Source organism: Papio anubis, chromosome 10 (genome assembly GCF_008728515.1).
Source record: "Papio anubis isolate 15944 chromosome 10, Panubis1.0, whole genome shotgun sequence".
NCBI lineage: Eukaryota > Metazoa > Chordata > Mammalia > Primates > Cercopithecidae > Papio > Papio anubis.
The window spans coordinates 28,376,804-28,397,806 of record NC_044985.1 but is presented as its reverse complement, the minus strand read 5'-3'; the positions used below and the strand labels follow the sequence as shown (position 1 = coordinate 28,397,806).

At 45.0% G+C, this 21,003-nt stretch overlaps 1 protein-coding gene and 1 long non-coding RNA gene across 20 annotated transcripts in view; both read left to right on the top strand.

The window, feature by feature from the left end:
- The first annotated feature begins 248 nt into the window (after positions 1-248).
- On the top strand, positions 249-2,787 carry LOC101005777. Its single transcript, XR_635358.4, has 2 exons — positions 249-353; positions 915-2,787. It is a non-coding gene; the product is annotated as an uncharacterized LOC101005777 (long non-coding RNA).
- A 1,567-nt stretch (positions 2,788-4,354) lies between these two features.
- Positions 4,355-21,003, top strand: part of ZEB2 (zinc finger E-box binding homeobox 2) — a 135,301-nt gene continuing 118,652 nt past the window's right edge. For 5 of the 19 annotated variants that reach the window (XM_031651209.1, XM_031651218.1, XM_031651219.1 and 2 more), the window contains exons 1-2: positions 4,355-4,805; positions 7,318-7,459. In XM_031651209.1, the coding sequence (XP_031507069.1) occupies positions 7,409-7,459 (51 nt within the window). In that variant the 5' untranslated portion in view covers positions 4,355-4,805; positions 7,318-7,408. Of the gene's footprint in view, positions 4,806-5,491; positions 6,445-6,903; positions 7,126-7,317; positions 7,460-21,003 lie in introns of those variants that run through there. The other 14 variants (XM_031651211.1, XM_031651205.1, XM_031651208.1 and 11 more) reach the window with 10 other exon arrangements.

Here is a 21,003-nt window from a genome sequence, read left to right as displayed (position 1 = left end):
GGAGGGAGATTTTTGGTTTTCAATTCCCTGGTGAGGCTGCTGGCGTCCGCGCCCTCAACGCCCCAGCCTTCCAAGTTGAGGCGAAAGCTACCTCTTCGGGCCTGCGTCGCATCCAACTTACTCTAAGTTTTCTGGTGACTCCTACGGGGCCCCTTTCCGTACCCTCCAGCACCCCCCCTCCCTTAGTGAGATTGACAGTCGCGTGGAGGAGGCTTTTTCCAGGCACAGCCTTTCTCATGGTAATCAGCCCCCAGCATCACCTCCCGGCCGCGGCTGCGCCCGCTCGGAGCGCGGCTCGCGGACCCCGGGGACCGGAAACAGGGCGGCGGGCGGGGAGCAGGCGAGCGAGCCAGGTCAGCTGACCGGGCGGCGGGCGGGGGTCGCGGGATCCCGGGCGGGGACAGGTCTGGGGGAGGGCGGTCTGGTGGGAGGGGGCCGAACACCGCCCCCCCACCCCGACGCGCTCCTCCGCCTGTGCAGCGGGGCCCTTCCTGGAGATCAAATGCAGGGACCAAAGCTGGCGGCAGGGGTTGGGGCGGGGTGGGGGGGGAGGTGGCAGAGCGCGCGGAAAATTGGGGACAACAACCAGACCTGTTTAGCATCAATAAATTAAGATGCTCATTTGGGTCCTGAAGTTTGCTGGTTCCTGTCAGTGGAGACGTTGGCAAAAGCCCTGAAGCCGAGACTCAGCCTTTACTCCAAAAAAATAAAATAAAATCTACCCCTCAGCTGGCCGCCCTGCTGGGGCCAGGTGACGTGCGAGATTCCACAGCCTGCGGGTCTCGCAGCAGGGATGTTAGGGACGGTCTGAGCTTCTCTGGTCCTGTTTTGGTTTTGTTTGAAAGGGCTTCTCAGAGAGATGCTCCTGAATTTTTTTTTTTTTTTTTTTAATAGACTTTCCCCTCCTATCCTAGGCTCAACTCCGAATGGATTGGATTGCGAGTCTGCACGTGAGAAAACCGTTTGGCTTGGCTTGGACCCCTGCCGCCCCCCACCCCCTCCACACACACCCAATCCAGGGGTCCCCTTTATCACCCTTTGCTTGCAACTCCAAAAGAAGTTGCCCACCTCCTGAGTCACAACACAAGGTCGAATAATTCCTCTAGATGAAAGATCAGTTCCATTTCAAAACGAGAATAGGTTCCTTTTTTTATTTTCTCCACATGGTACAAAATAAACAGAATTTGCTTTAAAAAAAATCATTAGCTGTGGCCAAATTCGAATTCCTTCTACAGCCTGTGTGTTCAAGGGCAGAAACATTGTATCTCTTCGGGCATCTGGGCCGCCAAGCTGAGCGGGGGGAGGGGGGAGCGGCTGTGAAAGTTGAGGAAATTGACAGACTGAGAGGTGAATGGGGGGACAGGCACCAGGTCCTGGCTGGAGGGAATTGGAAAACAAAAGTGCATCCTTCTCACCCTGCCTGAGTGGAGGGAATCCTGAGGGAGGCAGTTTGTTTTGCCCATGGAAACCCTAAATAATTATTTTCCCCCTTCAATGTTGATTGCAATATTATTTCACATTTCCGTGTATCTGTTGTTTTAATCTCTTTCGTCTGCGCTAATCTGGAAGTGGATTATTAATGGGGAAGACAGAGAAGGAGAGATTCATTTGCAGGACTTATTTTGCTGTGTGAGGAGCCGAAAGTCAGCAGCCCCCAGTCCTCTCGACTTTTCTCTGCGTCCTGCGCTCCTGCATCCCCCTGATCCCACGATCCCCATTGTCCCCGACCTGGCCCTCGGACTGATGGAGTGTTCGGAACAAATTTATATTCCGGCTTCCTCCCGACCCCATCACCTCTGCCACGTTGGGAACTCTCTCGGCCAAATGCCTGGGGAGGGGCGTGCCAGTCAGGAACGAGGGCAAGGCAACCTAGCCGTAGCGCTCACCCCTCGCGGAGACCCCTCTCGTGCCACCATCCAAACATCTACCTTCATGGGAACCTGGAAGACTGCTTTTTCACCCCAAACTAAATACTGGCCAGTCGGAACTCCCAGTGCTAAATGTTGGGGACTGCCTCCTGCCACTTGAACGATTACTGAGTCCAGGGTAATCAGATGATTAGGTGTTTTTAATGGAAATACTTAGGTTTTTTTTTTTTTTTTTTTTTTTTTTTTTTCAGTCAGATCCTAAGTAACCTGACATTTAATATACATAATAAAGACAAGTGTTTTGTTAGCTATTCGATTGGATCCTTTGACCTGAGGTTATGCTTGTGTGTGTGTCTGGGCTGCAAGCCTCCAATGGCTACCTGGGTGCCTGAAGAGGAGTCTTGCCTGGAACCACTCTATATTCAAAGGGTTCCTTCTTCCTTAGGAGTGGGAGAGGGGTGGCTGTAAAGCAAGCTTCTAGAGAAAGCTGGACTCCAATCTTTTAAATTAAAAAAGAGGAAAAAAAGGAGGAGGAAGAAAAATGGACATGAGCAGTGGTGCTAAATCTCAGAAGAGGAACTTGATAAGTCACACATATATTTAGTATAGAGATATAATAATGAAAGAAATGTAAAATATAAAATTAGGAATATGCCTGACCCATGTTGAAAATCTTTGATTTTATTTATTAATAATTTTTAAGCTGAAGATCCTGAATGCCTTTCTTCTATAGACACTTTATCTGTGATGAGGTGGGGGGAGAGAGTTAATTTATCCAGTAGCTATTTTCATTATAATAAATACTTAAGTTAGGAAAGAGGTGAGTCTGTAACCAACTGTGAAAATCTACTTTCTTGCATCCTAGAACAAGATCTAGCTGTGGTCGTGCTAGGTAGCTATTAACCCCTCCCCCGCCCCCCCCAAAAAAAAAAAAAAAAAAAAAATACAAAGACGTGTACCTCTGGGAGTGTGATGTGGCAACCCATGTGGTGGCTTGTCCCTCCTTTGAGTGCAATTGCCAGTGACTCTTGCATTCAAAGCCTTGCTTTAGGCACACATTCAAAGCACAGTTCAAAGCAGTTTATCTTAATATAGTGTTGGATCAGGGTATTATTTGTTTCAGATTTCATCAGACTGGAAACAGGAGGGTGTAACATATTTAACAATATTAAAGCTTAAAAAGTGGTGTGAGGCAGCTCTCTGGTCCTCTTAACACCTCCACCTTTACCTTTCCGAAGGATCCTAAATGCTGTGAGACTAGAAGTTTATTTGTGCTCTGAGGTTCTCAAGCACTTTCACTCTTTAGGGGGAAAAAAAAAAGTCTCACAGTTATTTAAGAAATTGAGCCTGAACCATCCGAAGATAGGAGATTTCTTCCTTTTCCGATAAATGCCTGTGCTCAGCATCCTCAAATTTGGCTGTCTTTATTTACTTCTATATTAGTTCCAATTACGTGCAGTGTAAACCAGCTTTTTGATTAACAAAACAGCAGAGCATTGGTTAAGAACACTTAAACTTCAAAAAAATTCCCCTGGGAAGTGGGCTCTGAATTGGTTAATAATGTGCAGTACTTGCTAAATTGCTGACTTCCAGATGTGGAAAATATCTTTCTTGTTTAGGACCTATGTAACCTGATTGGATTACGACAGAAGCGTCACGTTGGAAGCTTTTGAGTGATTATTTAATTAACCATACAGTAGAAAGCTGTATTCTCCAGGAAATCCCTTCCATATTTGCATAACCAATCCCTTCAGAGCAAAGGTGGAGTCTTTTCTTTTTAATTTTACTTTAATTGTAATATCAAAAAATATATACTCCAAAACTTAGACCCCATGCCGTTTAATATCATGTTCTCCCTTCCCTGCTAAGTTTCTCTATGGCCTTTCTCTTTTCTCCTCCTGCCTCCCTACACATTCTCCCTTACTTTGTAGTGAGGTGTCCCCGAGGTGTAGAGAGATTCAGAGATCGGCCAACCGAGTGTTCTATGTTAATTTACTTAGAAACCCTTTATTAAAAATGCCAAACTACTTTTTAATATTGGGATCCAGACCAGAAATTCATCATGCACACACCCTAACACACATGCCCTAAGATGCAGCTCTCATGAAGCATTTTTTTTTTTTTTTTTTCTGGCTCTGGTACCTAAAAAGAAAAAAATAATAAGGGAAAGGGCAGTGAATTTTGTTCCAGAAGCTGTACTGAGATAGCTACACAATTTGATGTGCATCTCAAATCTGGTCATTAGAGATATCTGTATAACAAGAGATGATCTGGATTGAGGACCCGGGATCTTTCCCTTTAACTTTCGCCCCTTGGAGTTCTCCAGTTCTGTGAATGGTGTGCACCGTTTTCCGCCCTGTACTCTGTAGGATTTAGTGATGAGGATAATGATGCCAAAGGCTTGACGGGCGGGGGGGGGGGGGGGGGGAGGGGGGGGGGGGGGGGGGGCGAAAGGGAGGGAGAGGAGGAAGGGAGGGAGGTGGAATTTCATTTCTTCCACTAAAGCGTTTGCGGAGACTTCAAGGTATAATCTATCCCAGATCCTTTCCCAGAGAGAAACTTGGCGATCACGTTTTCACATGATGCTCACGCTCAGGGCGCTTCAATTATCCCTCCCCACAAAGATAGGTGGCGCGTGTTTCAGGGTCTCTCGTCTCTCTCCTACAGAAAAGAAAAAGAAAAAAATGTCATTAGAAGAGGCGTAACACGTCAGTCCGTCCCCAGGTTTGTGTTTCCTGGAGTGGCCGAAAGAGATCAGTTCTAACCTGCTCCGCAGGAATAACGGTCCTGCCTCCCGACACTCTTGGCGAGGTTTTTGTACAGTTTGCTCCGGGAGCTGTTTCTTCGCTTCCACCTTTTTCTCCCCCACACTTCGCGGCTTCTTCATGCTTTTTCTTCTCACCATTTCTGGCCAAAACTACAAACAAGACTTCGCAGGTAGGTTTTTTTTCCTCCCCTTTTCTCTCTTTTTATCCCTTTTTGGTGTGCTCGTCCTCCATCCTCCTTTTCTAATTTTCTCATTTTGAGTGGGGATGTGAGTCTGAAGTGAGAAGGGGTGTCCGTGGGTATGAATTTCAGGTGGGTTTAGCTTCTTTGTGGCAAGCTTTTCTCAAGAGTGTCTTCTTCGCTTTCTCTTACACTCACACTTTCTCTCCTTGCTTTTCTCTCCTTTTTCCCTCCCCCAAATAATTTCCCCTGTACCTGTCCATTCAGGTAACCTAAGGTGCCCTTTGCTACTCAGCCCAGGAAAAGTTTTATTGAGAATTATATGGCTGGAATAAAAACTCATCAAGGGGAGAGGTCCTGCTCTATTTTCGCATCTAGTTCCAATTCATTATATTTAGCAATTAGGACTTGGCAAATACCTGTTAATAATTACAAAACTTGGTCAGTTTCAGACCTACAAATTCGGGGGCAAGACTTTCTCTTAGACATGGCAGTTCATCCTCTCCCACCGAGAAGGCTGTTTTCTAAGCAGAAAGTTGTCTGTTTTTGTCTGCTTAGCGAGTTTCATTTCTTTATTTCATTCTTTGTGTGTGTATGTGTGTGAAGTAACACCTCACTTCTGTGATTATAAATAAAGAAGTGAAAGTCCTCATGGAACTTGAGTCGTTTACCAAAGTGGAGGGGGGGCACTACAGCTGGGAAGAAAACTGCTGTCAGGATATCAGGGTTTTAAATTAGGATAACTTTTAAAATTGTATTTTAAATGGCAAAGTAATATAGTCATGGATTTAATAGAAGACACATACACACATATATCCCATTCTATACTTTGGCACTGAAAAGTCGAGAGAGAGATAGCAGGAGTTCCCAGGAACAGTGATGAGCCCGGCTAACATGAATGTGTTTATCTCCCACCTACTGATATATTTTACATGCTCCCCCTGTAATGATGAAGGCAAGATTACTAACTCCAGACTTAGGAGTAACAGGCAAAGATAAAGTTTACAGCACAAAAGCCCTGTCTCTTTTACACACACATGCCCATAAAACTAGCAACTTACTTTATTAAACATGTATTTATATGCAGTCGTGTGTCTCAGGATGAATATAGACAGGCCAGCTGTTTCATCCCAGACACTTGTGTGACCATTTCTTTATTTCAGGATTTCCCCTAACAATTTCAAATCAATAGGGCAAGGAAAGAAATGATAAAATGTGTCAAACTTAAAAGTCTCCTACTATGTATGCCTACGTAAATTTAAGGTGCTTTCTAAAATATCCACTTCCCCTTCTCTCTGCCCCCCTCCCTTCACCCTTCTCAGCAAATGTGTGGAAACTGATACTCACTTTCCAGGTTTTCTGCAAAGCTTCTAGCACAGGAGACAATAGGTGCGGGGCGTGGGGACTGAGTGTGCCCGGCAGAGAAAGGGTTAATGGCCCTTGTGTTACAGTTTGCATCTGTTACATCTTTTATAGCCCCCTGTTTAAACTAATCCTCGAGGCACAGCATCTTCCCAACCTCCACAGAGTTTTCAGGATTCTCCTCCTCTCCTGCCTGCCTCCGAGGTTCCCCTTCTCCAAGTTTTGACAGTTTCAGCTGAAAAAATGCAGCGCCTCTCTCGATTTTTAGGTACAAAAGTTTCGAAGCCAGAAAGGATACGATCATTTAGTAGAGCTTAAAAGTATTGCCGTAGTGGTTGGACTTTCTCTTTCCTTTCTTAAGGGGGAAAAAAAATCTACTGGAACTATTTCAGGGAACCAGTGTGGGGGAGCATGTGTGTGAGTGAAGTGGGGGGAAATACTGTAAATATTGTCAAAGTGGCGAGGGGGGGTGGGGTAAAGGACAGTGTCCAAAGAGGCTTGTAATTATATTTCTTATTGCGGCGTGAAACGGGAAATCTTAATTTGGGGGCGAGGGTGGGGGGAGGAAGAGACAGTGCCTCGATAAACTCCAAAAGGGGAGGGGAGGGGGCGCTGGGCGAGTGGGCTTCCTATAATTACTATTATCAATTTGCCCGAGTGTACTTCATCCAGGGGCTGTTTCGCGTTGTTTGTTTGTTTGTTTCCTCTGGGAAATGGGGGGTGTGGGGGGGGATGAGAAAAGATGAGAGTGAAAAGAAAACCTCGCCTCACCCCAAGTTCCCGAGCCGGGGGCTGAGGACTTTTCGGAGGAAAGGGTCCGCCTAGCCCTGAGTCAAGCGGTCTTACTGTACCGCCGTGTGCATTCCCTCATACGGTCAGGAGTTATGACTCATTTTGAAGATGTAATTCTTGTCTCTCTGATCCCCTCGCGGGTGCAACACACCAAACAGTAACAAACACAAAGCGCCTCGGGGCCAAGGCTGGGGGTGGGGGGCGGGGAGGGGGCCGCCGAAGTTTCGCTTTGGCGTTGGGGGGCGCGGATGGGTGCTCGCCGGGGCCCTGGCCCGGCTCCCCTGGGCGGCCCGCGCGCGTTTCAATGGGCGCGGGCGATGCCCACATTGTCGCTGTGTTTGGTTGCTAGATCGAGCCTGCGTGCTGCCGAAGCAGGGCGCCGAGTCCATGCGAACTGCCATCTGATCCGCTCTTATCAATGAAGCAGCCGATCATGGCGGATGGCCCCCGGTGCAAGAGGCGCAAACAAGCCAATCCCAGGAGGAAAAACGGTAAGAAGCGGCCCGAACCAAACTTTTCCGGGCCACTCCGCGGCTCGAGACCCAGGGAGAAGGAGGGGGAAAGGGAAAAGGAACCGAGGCGGCGGCGGCGGCGGCGCCCAGGGCTCGAGGGCGAGCCTCCCTCCGCGGCCGGCGCCGGAGCCCGGCGCGCGCGGCTGCTGGACCGGGGGGAGTTGGGGAAGTGCCGGGCAAAGTGAGCGTCAGGCGCCCGGGGGTTCCGAGCGCGGGGGGTCCGGTCGGGGCTCCGCGCCCCCAACCCTTCTGACCCCCTCAAGCCCCTGCCTCCGCCCTCCCTCCGCCTCCGCCTCCCGCTCCGCTCGCGCCCGGCCCGCCGGGTTTCCAGCCGGGCTTCGGGAGCGTCCGGCTAGGGCAGGGCGGGGGCCCAGGCACTGGGTCGCTCAGGATCCCGGGACGGGGGCGGGGGTGGCAGAGAGACTGCGAAGGCAGGAGAGGGTAACTGGGGCTGCGCCTCAGCGAGGCTTAAAGTTTCTTGCCGGAGTCGCCCGGCCGCCTCTCCGTGCGCCAAGTAACGGTCTGCGGGCAGCGGGGCCCGGCCCATCGCGCCCAGACCCCGGGGTGGGAGGGAGTCGGCCGGCCCCGCGCGGGGTCCGGTGGGGTCGGTGATGGCTCGGGGACGGATGACTCCTCTCCAGCAGGCTCTGGCCCCCAGGCCGGGGACTCAAGGAGTCACAGGGCGCAGTGAGACTTTTCCCGGCAGTTTCTACATGGTCTGGAGGAGCCCGTTATCCAGGCTGAGTCAGGAAGGAGGAAGGAGATGGGGGTTCGAGGGGCACACGCGATCAGAGGTGGGATATTAAGGGGGGGGGGGGGGGGTGGGATGGGTGGGTGGGAGTGGGGAGGATCGGGGAAGGGGACGAGGGGGGAGAGAGTGAAACAGAGAGAGAGGAAGAGAGTGAGAGAGAGACCCCCTAGGTATTACCCCAAACAAAATCGTGGGAATAAAAGAGAAAAGTGATTGGCAAGACCGCGGAAGGCGCCTGGGGGAGGGGAGAGGGCTGGGGACTAGCGAGGGTGCCGGGGGTGGGGGTGGGGGAGCTGACGGAGGATAACTGAGTTTAAAAAGAAAGAAACCAACCCCCGAAAACAAACAAGCGAACGAGCGCCAGCCTAGACTCGGAAAGGAAACTTCTCGCTCCCCTCGCTCTCGCCTGATCACCCGGTGCCGGGCCGCGTAGACGCTCCCGAGGCAGGCGCGGGGACGCAGCGCCCACCCGGCCTCCCGGCCTCCGCAGCCCCAGCCCGCGCCTCTCGGGGACCGCCCGGGCCCACTTGGAGCAACTTTCCTCTAGAGAAGACAATTGTGCGCGCCCCCGGCCTGCCCCAGAGCTGCGCGGCGCGGGGAGGGGGCGGCTGGGGGCGCAGTGTGAGGTGCTGGAAGGAGCAAAACACAAAGACGAGAGAATTTTGATTAGAGACAAATGATGCTTCTCTCTCTCTCTCTCTCTCTCTCTCTCTCTCTCTCTCTCTCTCTGTGTGTGTGTGTGTGTGTGTCTCTGTGTGTGTGTGTCTAGGTTTTGTGTGTGTACGCGTGTGTGTACGTGTGTGTGTCTTTTGCTTGTTGTGGTGGAGGTGTCGAACCATATGGGGGAGTGATAGAGGAATTTTAGTCAGAAACTGTTCGTTACGTTATCCTGCCTTTCCCCTTTGTGCTGTCTTTGATCTATTTGCTTGGCTTAGTATTACAGAAAAACAAGTACAATAATATATTCCGAGCTGCTTCCCCAAGATTCAGTTCAGGCTGCTGCTTTTTAAGTCTCTCCCTCTCTCTTTCTCCCTCTCTCTCTCTCTTAATTTAATTTTTTTTTTCACTCTGGTGTCTGGCATTATTTAAGGTGGTCCTTACACAGGAGACCTCCCCTTCCCCATCTCTGAGTAATTTAGTAGACACTAAAATTACACCTAATGTCCCCCTCTCCTCTCTTGTGTTTCCTCTGTTCCTTTTATTAAATGTTGGTTATTGATTTTCTAAAATCAATGTCTGTTGTGGGGCTTTTTTTCCCCCTCTTACAAGTATCTAAAGCACGTTGCTGATCAACTGGATAACAAAAGCTTTGTGTCAAGGAGGCTTTTTTCCCCCTTCTCTTAAACAGTCATTTTTCTGAGAGAAAAGAGAATGAGATTTAAAACAAGGCTCCCAGAAGTGTTCTTTTGCAGGGAAGACTATTTAAAGTGTGCATTTCTTCTTGCCTTCCTCCTTCGGGATTTTGCCACCGTTGACCAGCCTGGCCCTAGCAGTGAGGTCAGGCCAGAGCCCAGGTCTAAGGAAATAGAGGTATCCTGGCTTCCTGGGAACCCCTGAGGGACCTGGCAGAGAGGGAGGCCCGTTGGGGGCTTCGCAGGTGGAATGGAGTGCCAGAGATGTCCGCAGTCATGGACACTGCAAGTATTTCCCCTCCACCCAGCCACTAACTTGGGAGAAGCCTCCACATTCCGAAGTGGAAAGTTGAATTGCACATTTTAAGGCATTTAGCCCAGATCCTGCACAGTTAACATCAAGCCTGTCTATTGCTTACAGCTTCTCTAACTTTGACTGTTACCTGTCTCTTTTTCCAAATAAGCTATGGGAAAACATGCTGTATATTGGTTACTTGTCAGTGTTTTTCACTGGGTTTAATCTGACTGAGCAATGTTCTGGTTTTGAGAAGCAGGTAGAAGAGTGCTACCACCCCACCCCTTTTTCATTTTCTTTCTCATCAAACACGTATCCAATGCCTTTCCCTTTGGGAATTGCTAGGATTTATCTGAACTGAGTGGATTTTTCTTCTTTCCTGGATTCATGGAAAAGATGTCACTTTTGAGCTTGTGTCTTTGCTGATAACACTAAATATGATGATGCTTATCAAAATCATATAGAAATTCCTGGACAGAAATAATGGCAATAATAATCGTAGAAGTAGAAGCTGGAAAGGAAAAAAAAGATGGTCATCCAGGAACCTAGAATGGCACTTTATATAATTTTAATGAAGTCAACAGTGTATATATAGACTAAGGCGACAAGGAGATAAAACGTGTAAAGCAGTGTGTGTGTTTGAAAGGCTGCTCAAGAACATGGGTTAGAAGACAATGCTGTGTACATTTAATAAAAAGGAAAGGAGAGGGAGGCAGTTGAAGAAAAATAAATGTACAAAGAGCGAAACAAGTATCTAAAATACAACCTTCCAGATTCTCAGGCTAGCAAGATGCCTGGCAGAGGCAGTGCCAGGGCCAAGTTAACCCATAGCGGGCAGTCAGTCTCCTTTCCCCCACATGGAAAGGATGAAATCTCTTCCCAGAAAATAAGATGTGCAGGAGGAAAGAGGGAGTGGGGTGAGGGGGAAGGAGGCAAAAAGCGAGTTGCCCGCAGACAAGAATGTGTGTCGGTTTCAAGAAAGTTCAGTCAGATGATCCTCAGTCGCCTGACTCACTTTGTAACACTTTCACTGAAGCTGGAGAGGAGGGGGAAAACCCAGCCCCCCTTTTTCTTTCCCCTGATTATACCCCACTATCTCCACACAGCCTTGGAGTCAGAAATGAGCACTTGGAGCGGGAGATGCCCTGCTGCTGCTTGCCACCGGTGCGGCCCGTTTGTAACTTGCAAAGTTTGTTGCTTTTGCCCCTGATTCGGGCAGCTGGTCCTGGGATGCTCCTGCTTCCCTCCTGCCTCCCACGGAGCCCGGGAAGAGGGGTCTGCCTCCCCATTCCGCCTTCCAGCATCAGTCTCTGAAAAATCTCACAGATACATGCGCGTTGTAGCAAAAATCAAATCCGGAAACTGCTTGTTTCAGAGAAAGGAATAAAGTTGTCTTTTAAAGGAAAACTGAATTAGGAGGAGAGAAAAAGGAAATAGAAGAAGGAAAGAAACGTTAAATTTGATTTTTCTCCGGAGTTTCCACTAAAGGGTTGGGGACAGTGTGAAGGAGAAGGGGAGCTTTTTACAAATGCTTTTGGTCTCTGAATTTCAGTGGCAAAGAACAGGGATCAAGTTGAATGTTCTCAGGGCTTTGGATCCTAAAGGAGAAACAATCAGAAGAGCAGAAATGATTATCCCTGTTTAAAATAAGCCCTCACTCTTTACCACTTCCTTAAAGGAGTGGAGGTGCTAGTAGTGATGGTTAGAGGCAATGAGGGACAGAGAAGTTGCCTCCGTTTCAGAGATGCTTAAATGAAAGGGAAAGAAAATGCAGTCAACCCCTTCTCCAGGAGGTGACTCCTAGCTCTCCTTCTTGAGAGGTGAAGTTGGGATGGGCAACGAGAGTCACACACACTTAGGAAAGTTTCCTTCGGATCACAGTCAGTCCAGACTTGGTTATCTTTGCAAAGTGTGGAAATCTTTGGCAAGTAGCTTTCTTCATAAAGTTGATGAGCTTATAGGGAGCCTGTATTGCTGACTCTCAAAGCACTCGGGCAGCTTGTGTGGCAGGTACCAGTTCTGAGGGTGCTCCAAAGATATCCATCTCCATCCTTTTTTCTCTGTGGAGATCTTCTGCAAGTTTTGTCATGCTGCACACACACAAGGCTGGGGGCTGTGTATCTAGGCTGATCTATTTGTTTTATTTTGGTCTGGAAAAACTAAGCCAATTGGGGTAGAAACATGCTTTCCTTCGTAGCAGAGCCAGTAGGCTGGTCGTGTCCATAGAGTGACAGTCCACCAGGAGTAAGGGTGAGCTGAGAATTTTAAACTTTACATTGTTTCTCTGTTGCCAAATAGAAATAAATTCACATCTTCAACCATTTGTTCTCAAATAGAGTAAAACCATGATGAAAGTTCCCTGCTCAACTGCCATGTCATAGGTTTCAGTGTTTCCCTTCTTTCTTAATTTGCTTAAAGAAAATTCCAAGAGGTTATTAAAGACCTTGATGCCATATTGAGAATATTTCCTGGGAAAAATGTGTATCTACCCTGAAGGTAGGAAAGGAGGGCGTTGCTAACCTCTCTAGCAGTGCCGCGTTTATTCTAAGATGTGGGAGATTCTTTTCCTTGCAACAGTTTTTGTCATCTGCATTCTTCCAAGGCTTTTAAGGTGCATTTTCTTCTGTGTGAAAGGAAATTCTTTGTCCTTTTCCTCTCAGCACCGTGGCTTCCCAAGGTAGACACTATTTTGTGCCTGTCACAGAGAGAGGGAGTGCAGGTTTGCAATGCTCACAGACAATTGATTGTCTGCCCTAATGTGTTTCATTTACATGTTTATAACGTCAATGGTGCTGGGGTGTCCACTGTACCATTCATTCCCGCATTCCCACAAGGGGGCAATTGTCTGAATGGCCAAGTCAGACACCTTTTTGATTGCTCTTTGGTTGTCTTTTCAGAGCAAAGAGATAAAGGAGGAAAATCTGTGATGCAGAAACACTAGTTGAAAATATACAGAATTAAATGTCACCACAAAAGCAGATGTTAACATAAGCCCAAATATGCTTTTTAGCCAAGATGTGAAGGTTGAAAAAAACAATTCCGAGCAGAGGAAAGGATAATTTAAACCAATAAATATAGCCCTATTTCCCCTCTTTATTTCTTTTCTGTCTTTAGCAATCAGAAGATGAAATGTAATTTTCCTTTTCATTTTTAAGCCTTGAAACATCCAGGCACCTCCTCATTATTTGTATGTTTGCTGTGATTTGTGAATTTTGTATGTATTTACATAGCTCTGTTTATGCCAACAGCATCAGCTTACAACTTGGAAAATCTATTGAATGACTATTTGGGCTGTGGGGAGGGTAAACTTTTAAAAAGTAAGATCCAAGTATTTCTTCATCAAGCAGTTTTTAAAAGGAAAACGATAATAATCAGTAGGCTCCATGGAAGCCTTTGCCTTAATAGCTATGTGCCAAATACTTTTATCTTGGGTGACAGTTGTGTCAGAGCGAAAGCTCTCAGGAAAAGTGTAACTAGTAGTTACAAAGTAAATAAAGGATTTCGTTTTAAGGTGTTCTGTAGTGTTTTTATGCTGTGCATGTGCATGTGTGTGTTTTGTCTTGTGTTTCCTCTGAGGGAGGTAAGAAGAAAAGCCATCCATGCATGTATCTTTTGGCTTTTCTCTTCTTTCCGTTCTCCCCTACATATTATGCATATACGTAGCCCACATGAATACACCTGTTTAAAAGAAAACCACGGTTCAGATGGTGCCTTGCTGGTTCATTTAGGAAACACAGTTATTAGAAGTTGGTCTGATTTCGCGTGCGGTCCATGAAGAGAGAAAATATCAACTCTTGTGTCATCTGGTGGGAGGCAAACGGGGGAAAAACTTTTCTAATTTTGTAGTAAATTAGAGAGGGGAAAAAAATTGCCAGTCTGTGAAAAGATTCTTGCCTCTCCGGGAAGACACACACACACAGTAGCTGCACCGTTAGCTGAACCCCTGACACGGCGGTCTTTTGAATGCCTTAGGTATGATTTCACTTTCGCTCACATCAATGCTGACCTGAATGCCTTTCATATCTGATCCGCTGTGTCTCTCCCAGTAAACATCCCCTGAGGGGAGAACAAAGAAAGGAGCTCTTCTTCTTCTTAATCACAATTCAGCCCTTTCACCGCCGGCAGGCTCCATTTGCATTCTGCCACAGAAAGCCAAGATGAAAAGAAAGAGAGAGAGAGAGAGAGAGAGAGAGAGGGAGAGAGAGAGACAGGCACAGGGTAGTAGCTGAGTAAAATAACTTAGGTGTTTGTGGCTGTTTGTTGGGCTTCCCCTAGTTACCAGCCTTATATAGCTGATGCTCCACCAGGCCCTGTCCCTCCTGACAGGCATATAGTGTTACAAGATGGCATGTCTGTACTATTCATGGCCACCCGCTCAACACTTGAGGTAAAAAGTGTCAGGAGGGGATCGAATTCTCCCCCAGAAGCCTGTTAGATTTGGGGTCAGGTGTGTGGACTTCCCGCCCTTAAGTGCTGCCTACGATTTGGCTTTAATAAATCTGACTGTTTACCAGCGGACCAGAGAGGTGAGGGCCCTGGGGGTGGGAGGGACGGGCGAGCTGGAGACTGGGCCCCTGGTCTGGTTTCAGTGACGGGTCCTCACACCCAGCCTGAACACACTGATAAATCCTCAGGAAAACTGGAAAAGACTTTCCTATTTTTCCCCCTGACTTTTTATGATAATTCATATTTTCAAATGAAAGGGGAAAAAAGCCAAGAAGAAACTCTCAAATGAGCCAAAAAGGAAAAAAAAAAATTCTCTGAAAAGAATTTTAGGGGGAAAAGTTGTGCTATTTTAAAAAGCTTTGAGGGCTGTAAAGTGCCACGTTTTTCACACCTTCTCCATACTTTTTTTTCAGATTTTTTTAGTATGTTTAACATTTGTGAGATGACAGCCTTTTTGTATCTCAAACTGGATGCTTCAGGATTTGTAGGGAGGGGTTGGTGGTATTCACGTTCTCTTGTGAGAGAAAGTTTGTGCCTAAAGGCCTCCTTCCTGGGAACTGTTTAAACCCTCGCAGGCAGACCTGTCAGGTTTTACTGTGTTATTTGCCACCATTTTCAACATGCAAAAGTAACATGCAGTTAATGGTATTGGAATGAGACCACAGCAAGAGCAGAAACCTCTCGTGACAACTTTTCAGCGACATTATCTTGCTCCTACACTGTCTTGTCTTTTTCTTCCCCTTTCTGAAACCACTTTTGAGATACCAGTAGTTTTCTCCCAACAATTAGATTAAGGATACAGTGCACTCACACACACACACACACACACACACACACACACACAACTTTGGAAGTACAATCTCTTCCAACAGCAGAGTGAATGATTTGAAACAGGGGCTTTTCCAGTAGCTCTTGTGGAAGATTTCACTTATAAGAGCAAAACTAACGGATATATTAGAAGTTGTATGCGAACATGTGACACAGATTCCTGATTTTTTTTTTTCTTTTTCCCAGAAGATTTACAGAATTTACAAAAAGAGATTATCCCTACACCTTCCACCCCTCCTATCCACCCCCATGACCCAAGCAATGAAGGATTTAGGCAGATTTACTTCAGTAAACACCTTTGGACACTTGGGGGGAAAGTGGGAGTCTGTTTGCAAAAGGAGGCTTTTGTTAAGTGAGGTACTGGGATAATGCTTTACCAGGCAGCTGTGATATTAACCTACCCAGCAATGCGGGAACACTCTTTAACTCTTTGAGTGCCTGACCCCTTGCGCTCAGCAGATAAAATCCTGGCTCTCCAAAGACACTCAGAATTCTGGCTCTAGCAGTTTATTATTCAGACAAGTCTTATAGGCATGAAAACTGTTCAAGCTTTTAAAACAATGTGGTTTAATTAGATGAGGTGGACTTACATTGCTCATAAGCCCTCCAAATGGTGGTTTATAATTGGCAAGGGAAAAAAAACAGATAGAAAAAAGGAATCAAGGCAGCACATTAAAAATTCCAGGAAATATCTTTAGAAAAGCTATTTTCATTTCTAGCTTTTAAAATATTAGACTACCGTAGCTAGAGGGAATGAAGCAGCTGGGGCCTCTCTCCTTCCTATAAAAGACACCAGAAGTTTGTGATGAAGAAAGGGGCTTCAACTTGAAAAGCTATGAGAGGCCAGTTCGGACAGTGATATGATCTCAGCCTTCGCATCTTTTCAAGGGGGAAGTACTGCCTATCTGTCCAAACCTGGAAGGTCATGTGAACCTCAGAGTCAGGGCCTCAGGCTGGCCGTTACCAACTTGAGACTTTCCAAAGCAAGCAGAGAGGCATTTATGAGGAAGGAGTTAATGGTTATTTTTTGCTGGGCACAAGAATAACTTTACAGGTGTTGCATTTGGGCTTAAATAAGATTGCCTTATTTAGTTTTGAAAAAGAGTGTAGGTGTCAACATTCGAGCAGCCACAAATGTGTGAGAAAGTAAAGGGTATGAGACATGACGGAATTAAAGGTGTTTGCTATGTTGTTACACCGTGTGTCAGGCTGCAAGCTCCCTTTGTCACAGCCTCCTGGTGATTTGACAGCGCAGATCTACTTCCCTTCTAGGTGAGACAGCATTTTTAAACTGGAGTTATAAATATGGTACGCCCTTCGAGTTGCACCCTGCCTCCCAGATCCGTGAATCCTATTTGAAAGCATCTTGCCCTGAGACACAATGAACAAACGCCCGTATACAAGGAGGCTGTGGGCTCGGGGGCCTGGGCAGCGCCAGCATCACAGTAGCTGGCATTGACTGTTGTTTGGCAAGAAGGTCCTCTGCCAAATCATCCAATAATTAAGTTTTATGTTATTTGTATGAACGACCAAGCATGCAGTATTCCTTTTCAAATCAAAGGGAGGCTTAAAATTACTTTTTGAACACTTTCAGACCATGGTCAGGTCACAGTTTGGGGGCTGAATTAAAATGATCTCATTCATGATCTAATTGAGGTTGGCAAAACCTTAGCAGTAGCAGGAGTACATAAATATAAATCAAAGACCAAAATTTAGCAAATCATATCATTTGCTAGAAATCTGCTCATGAATTATTCTCCGATTGCCAACCCAGAAGTTAAACTTTGTCTCCCCTCAGCAACAGTAACTGCGCATATTTTTTCAGGCTTCTGACAGGAAAGTTAGAGGATCTGAAAAGAGAAAGGAGAAGGAAGATGATCACTGTGTCATCAGATATTGTGCATTTGTGACCCAAGAAACTATGAGAACTGATAAAGCCGTGTACGTTTACAGTGGGTGCTACAGCCTTGGTTAGATATTAATATGGGTTTCTGAAAACCAGACTTTGGAAGAGCAGGCAGCACAGACACATTAAGAGTGTAAGGGGAGCAAACGTTTCAAGAAGGGTCTGATTGTACTTTGCTTTCATTTTATCAATTGAGGAATGTAATCATCATAATGATTCACGATTATTTACAAATTTAGTTTTATTACTGAGATGGGCCCAGGGATTCAAATTTGAAGTAGTGGTTAGAACTAGAAGACAATACGGAACTATTAGTGTGCATATTCAGGTTAGCTTTCATTCTTTCTTTCTTTTGAATGCTGCTATAAAATTAAGACTCCAAATAACTTTTCCTATAATCTGTGGGATTAAATGTCATATTCTATTGTATCTAATCCATTTTTAAGTTGTTCTGAATTTTTCTTGGTTGCTGTGTGTGATTTCATCTTAAACCCACACAGCACTTTACTATAAACTAGAAGAGGTCTAATTTTGCAGTTGAATCTTTTGAAGTTAAAATTTTAAATCCTGTGTAAAAGAAGATATTCTTTTAATCAAACAATAAACACAGAACTGGTAACTGGTCAGTTGGCCACCTTTATATATCACAAATATATGAAAGTATATTTTTAAATCTATCAGGATAAAGTAAGGTGGGAACATTGAAAAATAATCTCAGGTGAGAGAGATAGATGACCACATTCTTTTGGGAACAGGTATTTGTCATTAATGATTTCCTAAAATGTATTCTACATAAAAAAAAATCTGTAATGGATTCCTCTTTAATAGTTATGTTGCCCATATGACAACATAGTGATTTTTGTTCTTTATATACTGTTTCTTATTTTTTTATAACTCTAGGAAAGGTACTACTGACAAGGTGATAGTCACTGCCTCCTCCCAAATAAGAAATAATCAGTAATAGATGAACAGATTAAAATATTGTGCTATATAAAATCTGAGACTTTTTTTCTTTCTCTCAAATGGATGAGTAAATTTCAAGGAATTCAGTGTCCAAGTGATCTATAAAGGTAATATATATGTTTCACTGTTTCTTAGTTTAAGAAAGTATTTATTGTCTTGTATATCCAAGTAACTGTAATCAAGGAAATTGCAATTGCCTGTTCTTGGAAGTACCTATGTTTCTATTTTAGACACCATGAATATCAATGGAAGTGTTTCACATCATGAGAATTCTCAGTTTTAAGAGGTGAGGTTTATATATAAGGAACTCAGTAAGCTGTGTTTTCATAATAAATAGACCCATTAAGAGGGAAATATCTCTGAGCAAAACGGTTGTCCTCTAAAGATTTCCCATCACCTTTGCTCTGCTGATGGGAATTTGAAAACTAAATACAGCCCGTGTGCACACATTCCCACATGCACACAAACACAAATGCACCCTAGGATCCAAACTCTGAGAATTTTCCTCTTTAACTTTCACTACAGTCATCTAGCTTGTGAATGAAATACACTTAAACAAAAATAGTAGAGGTGAAGAATTAATGTAGATTCTTGTCTAGTAGGATTTATTGTAGGGGGGAAATGTGTTCCCTATGCCACATGACTCTTACGAAATTTACACCTATTAATCTAAGCTTTAAGTGTATTATTTAGGATAAATTACTAGCTTTGTGCTTTTGTACTGTTTTCTCGCATTTTCCTTCAGTATAACCAATCTTAACACAGATTATCCTAAACTGATTGCAAATTATTTTGGTTTTTAAAACAGTATTCTGGAGTCCTGAATAAAAGATGGTATTTTAAAGTAGTGTTTACAACATATAGAAGAAAAAAGGGTGCGGGAGATTTAAAACTATACTGAACACTTAGAAATGTGTGGAGTTTTATACTTGTGCAGATAAGTGTGAGGTAGTCTTGCCCTGTGAAACCAAGACCACAAATGATACGTGTCAGTAGGTTCTTTGATAGGGCTTCTGGCCACAGTGTTTTTGTGCTGTCAAACTGCTATGTTGAACAAACACCTCCTGTGGGACAGAGTGATAAATGCAGAGACAGGCTGGCTTCAACCAGTCTCAGCAACCTCCTCAACCACACCCCCCACTCCCAGCCCACCTCCCACCTCCCACAATCCAGCCACCTCCCATCCCACTTTGCCCCTTTACCTGAAATTCACATTTATGTAGAGGTGCCCAGGGTTTTTTTAAGGTGTCAGTGGTGAGTAATTGTTGATACTCCCCAAATCTTATGAATCAGTACTCTGAAACTGCAGGCAAAGTCCTTTTTCTGGCAGGCTTTATCTAGTCTTTTTAAATGGAACTGGACTGAGCTTCTAAACTTTTGCCAACTTGAACTTTTTCCACCTTTGCTTAATCACTTGAAAACCACTTGCTTTCCTTGTCTTTCCCCCAGTCGCTTGAGTTTTATTTTCTAATGTTCAAGCTATTACATTGTGCAACACAGACAAAATTTTGCCTTAAAAAATCCAAACACTATTACCTCCTACTTTTCACTTTCTAGCATTCTTTTAGGGCTAACATTTCAAATGTATAGTCAACTGGATTTTTGTGGGTTTTTTTTTCTTCTCTCTCGAAGCCATTATTCTCTGGCTAAAACCTGTTTACTGGTGCCTTTGTGTGTGCGTTTTCTTCCCCCTACATTAAATGAATTTCCATCTTCTACTTCTGCAATCTCTAAGAAATAGATAAACCATTATATTTTTTCCCTGCTCGTATTTTAAAGTGGTGATCCTGACAGCAGGACGATTATTGCACTTTATGTTTTAGTGGATGTTTGCTGTTGCTAGTTACAGCAACACTTATCATAAGACAGCAAGAAAAGAGTAGTCCCTGGTAATTAAAGTAATGAAATATTCATTTACTCTACCTTTTCTGTAGTCTCACAAATTAGGCTGCTACATTTAATGCCTGCACTGCCTCTGTTTTTATTATAATGGCAGCTTTCGCATCTGCAATTAGGACTAATTCTGACAGTTACAATTTCTGAGGGATGGTAAACAGTGAACGAGATGTGCAGCAGAGGTATTACACGTGAAAAGCCCTTGTCTCTTTAACCTTGTTGTTTTTTTTCTCGCAGAGGTTACCTTTTCCCGATGGTGCAAAATCGACTTGACATAACTGTTCATCAGTTTCAGGGTTTTCCCTGGAGGTATTTGCATCAAATCAGCCCAGTCAAGCTTCAAGTTGAAATTGGCAGGCCAGAAACTCACAGGGTAGAGACTGGAAAAGAGACAGCCAAAGTACAGGCAGCAAACTGACAGCAGCAGAGTGAAAGACAGAGGGGTGGGGGGAGGTTGAGAGCGAGAGCTTTTCAACTTTAGTGTGCGGGAAATCTCAGCTCCTCCTGTACTGATCTCAGCAGCACCGTTTCCTGAAGGAGCTTGAAAGGTTGAGATTCAGAACACCTTCAGATAATTCTTACCACTAGGGCTCACCAGCCTTGCTCTGGGGGTGTGTTCTCACTTAATCTGATTGGATGCCTAAAGAGGAGTGGGCACACTTAATTAAACGGAAGGAAAGTTCTGAGGCACCTCCCCAGCACTTATTAAAGCTTGAAAGCCAAATCTCATGATCAGTGTTATAGGAGGAAATTAAGGTGGTTTGGTTTTTTGTTTTTTTTTTTTTTTCTAATTGTTAACTTGTAGGAAAGTGAACAATCCCTCTCTTTACCAGGTTTGTTTTCTTGGGGGTTCTCTTCTGAGCAGATTAAATGTTCACAGAGACTAGAGCTCAGGGGACTGTCCATTCAAAAGCTAATGCATTTTGGCTAACAAAAATCCAGTACAAGTAACAAAACTTATATTTGAAGAGCTACTCCTTTGAATAACATGGGTTTGCAAGTTCTCTGTCAAATAATGCCCTACTATCCTGGTAACATGAGAACATGTATTAAGTTGTTTAAAAGGTCAAAAAACATGGCAAAACC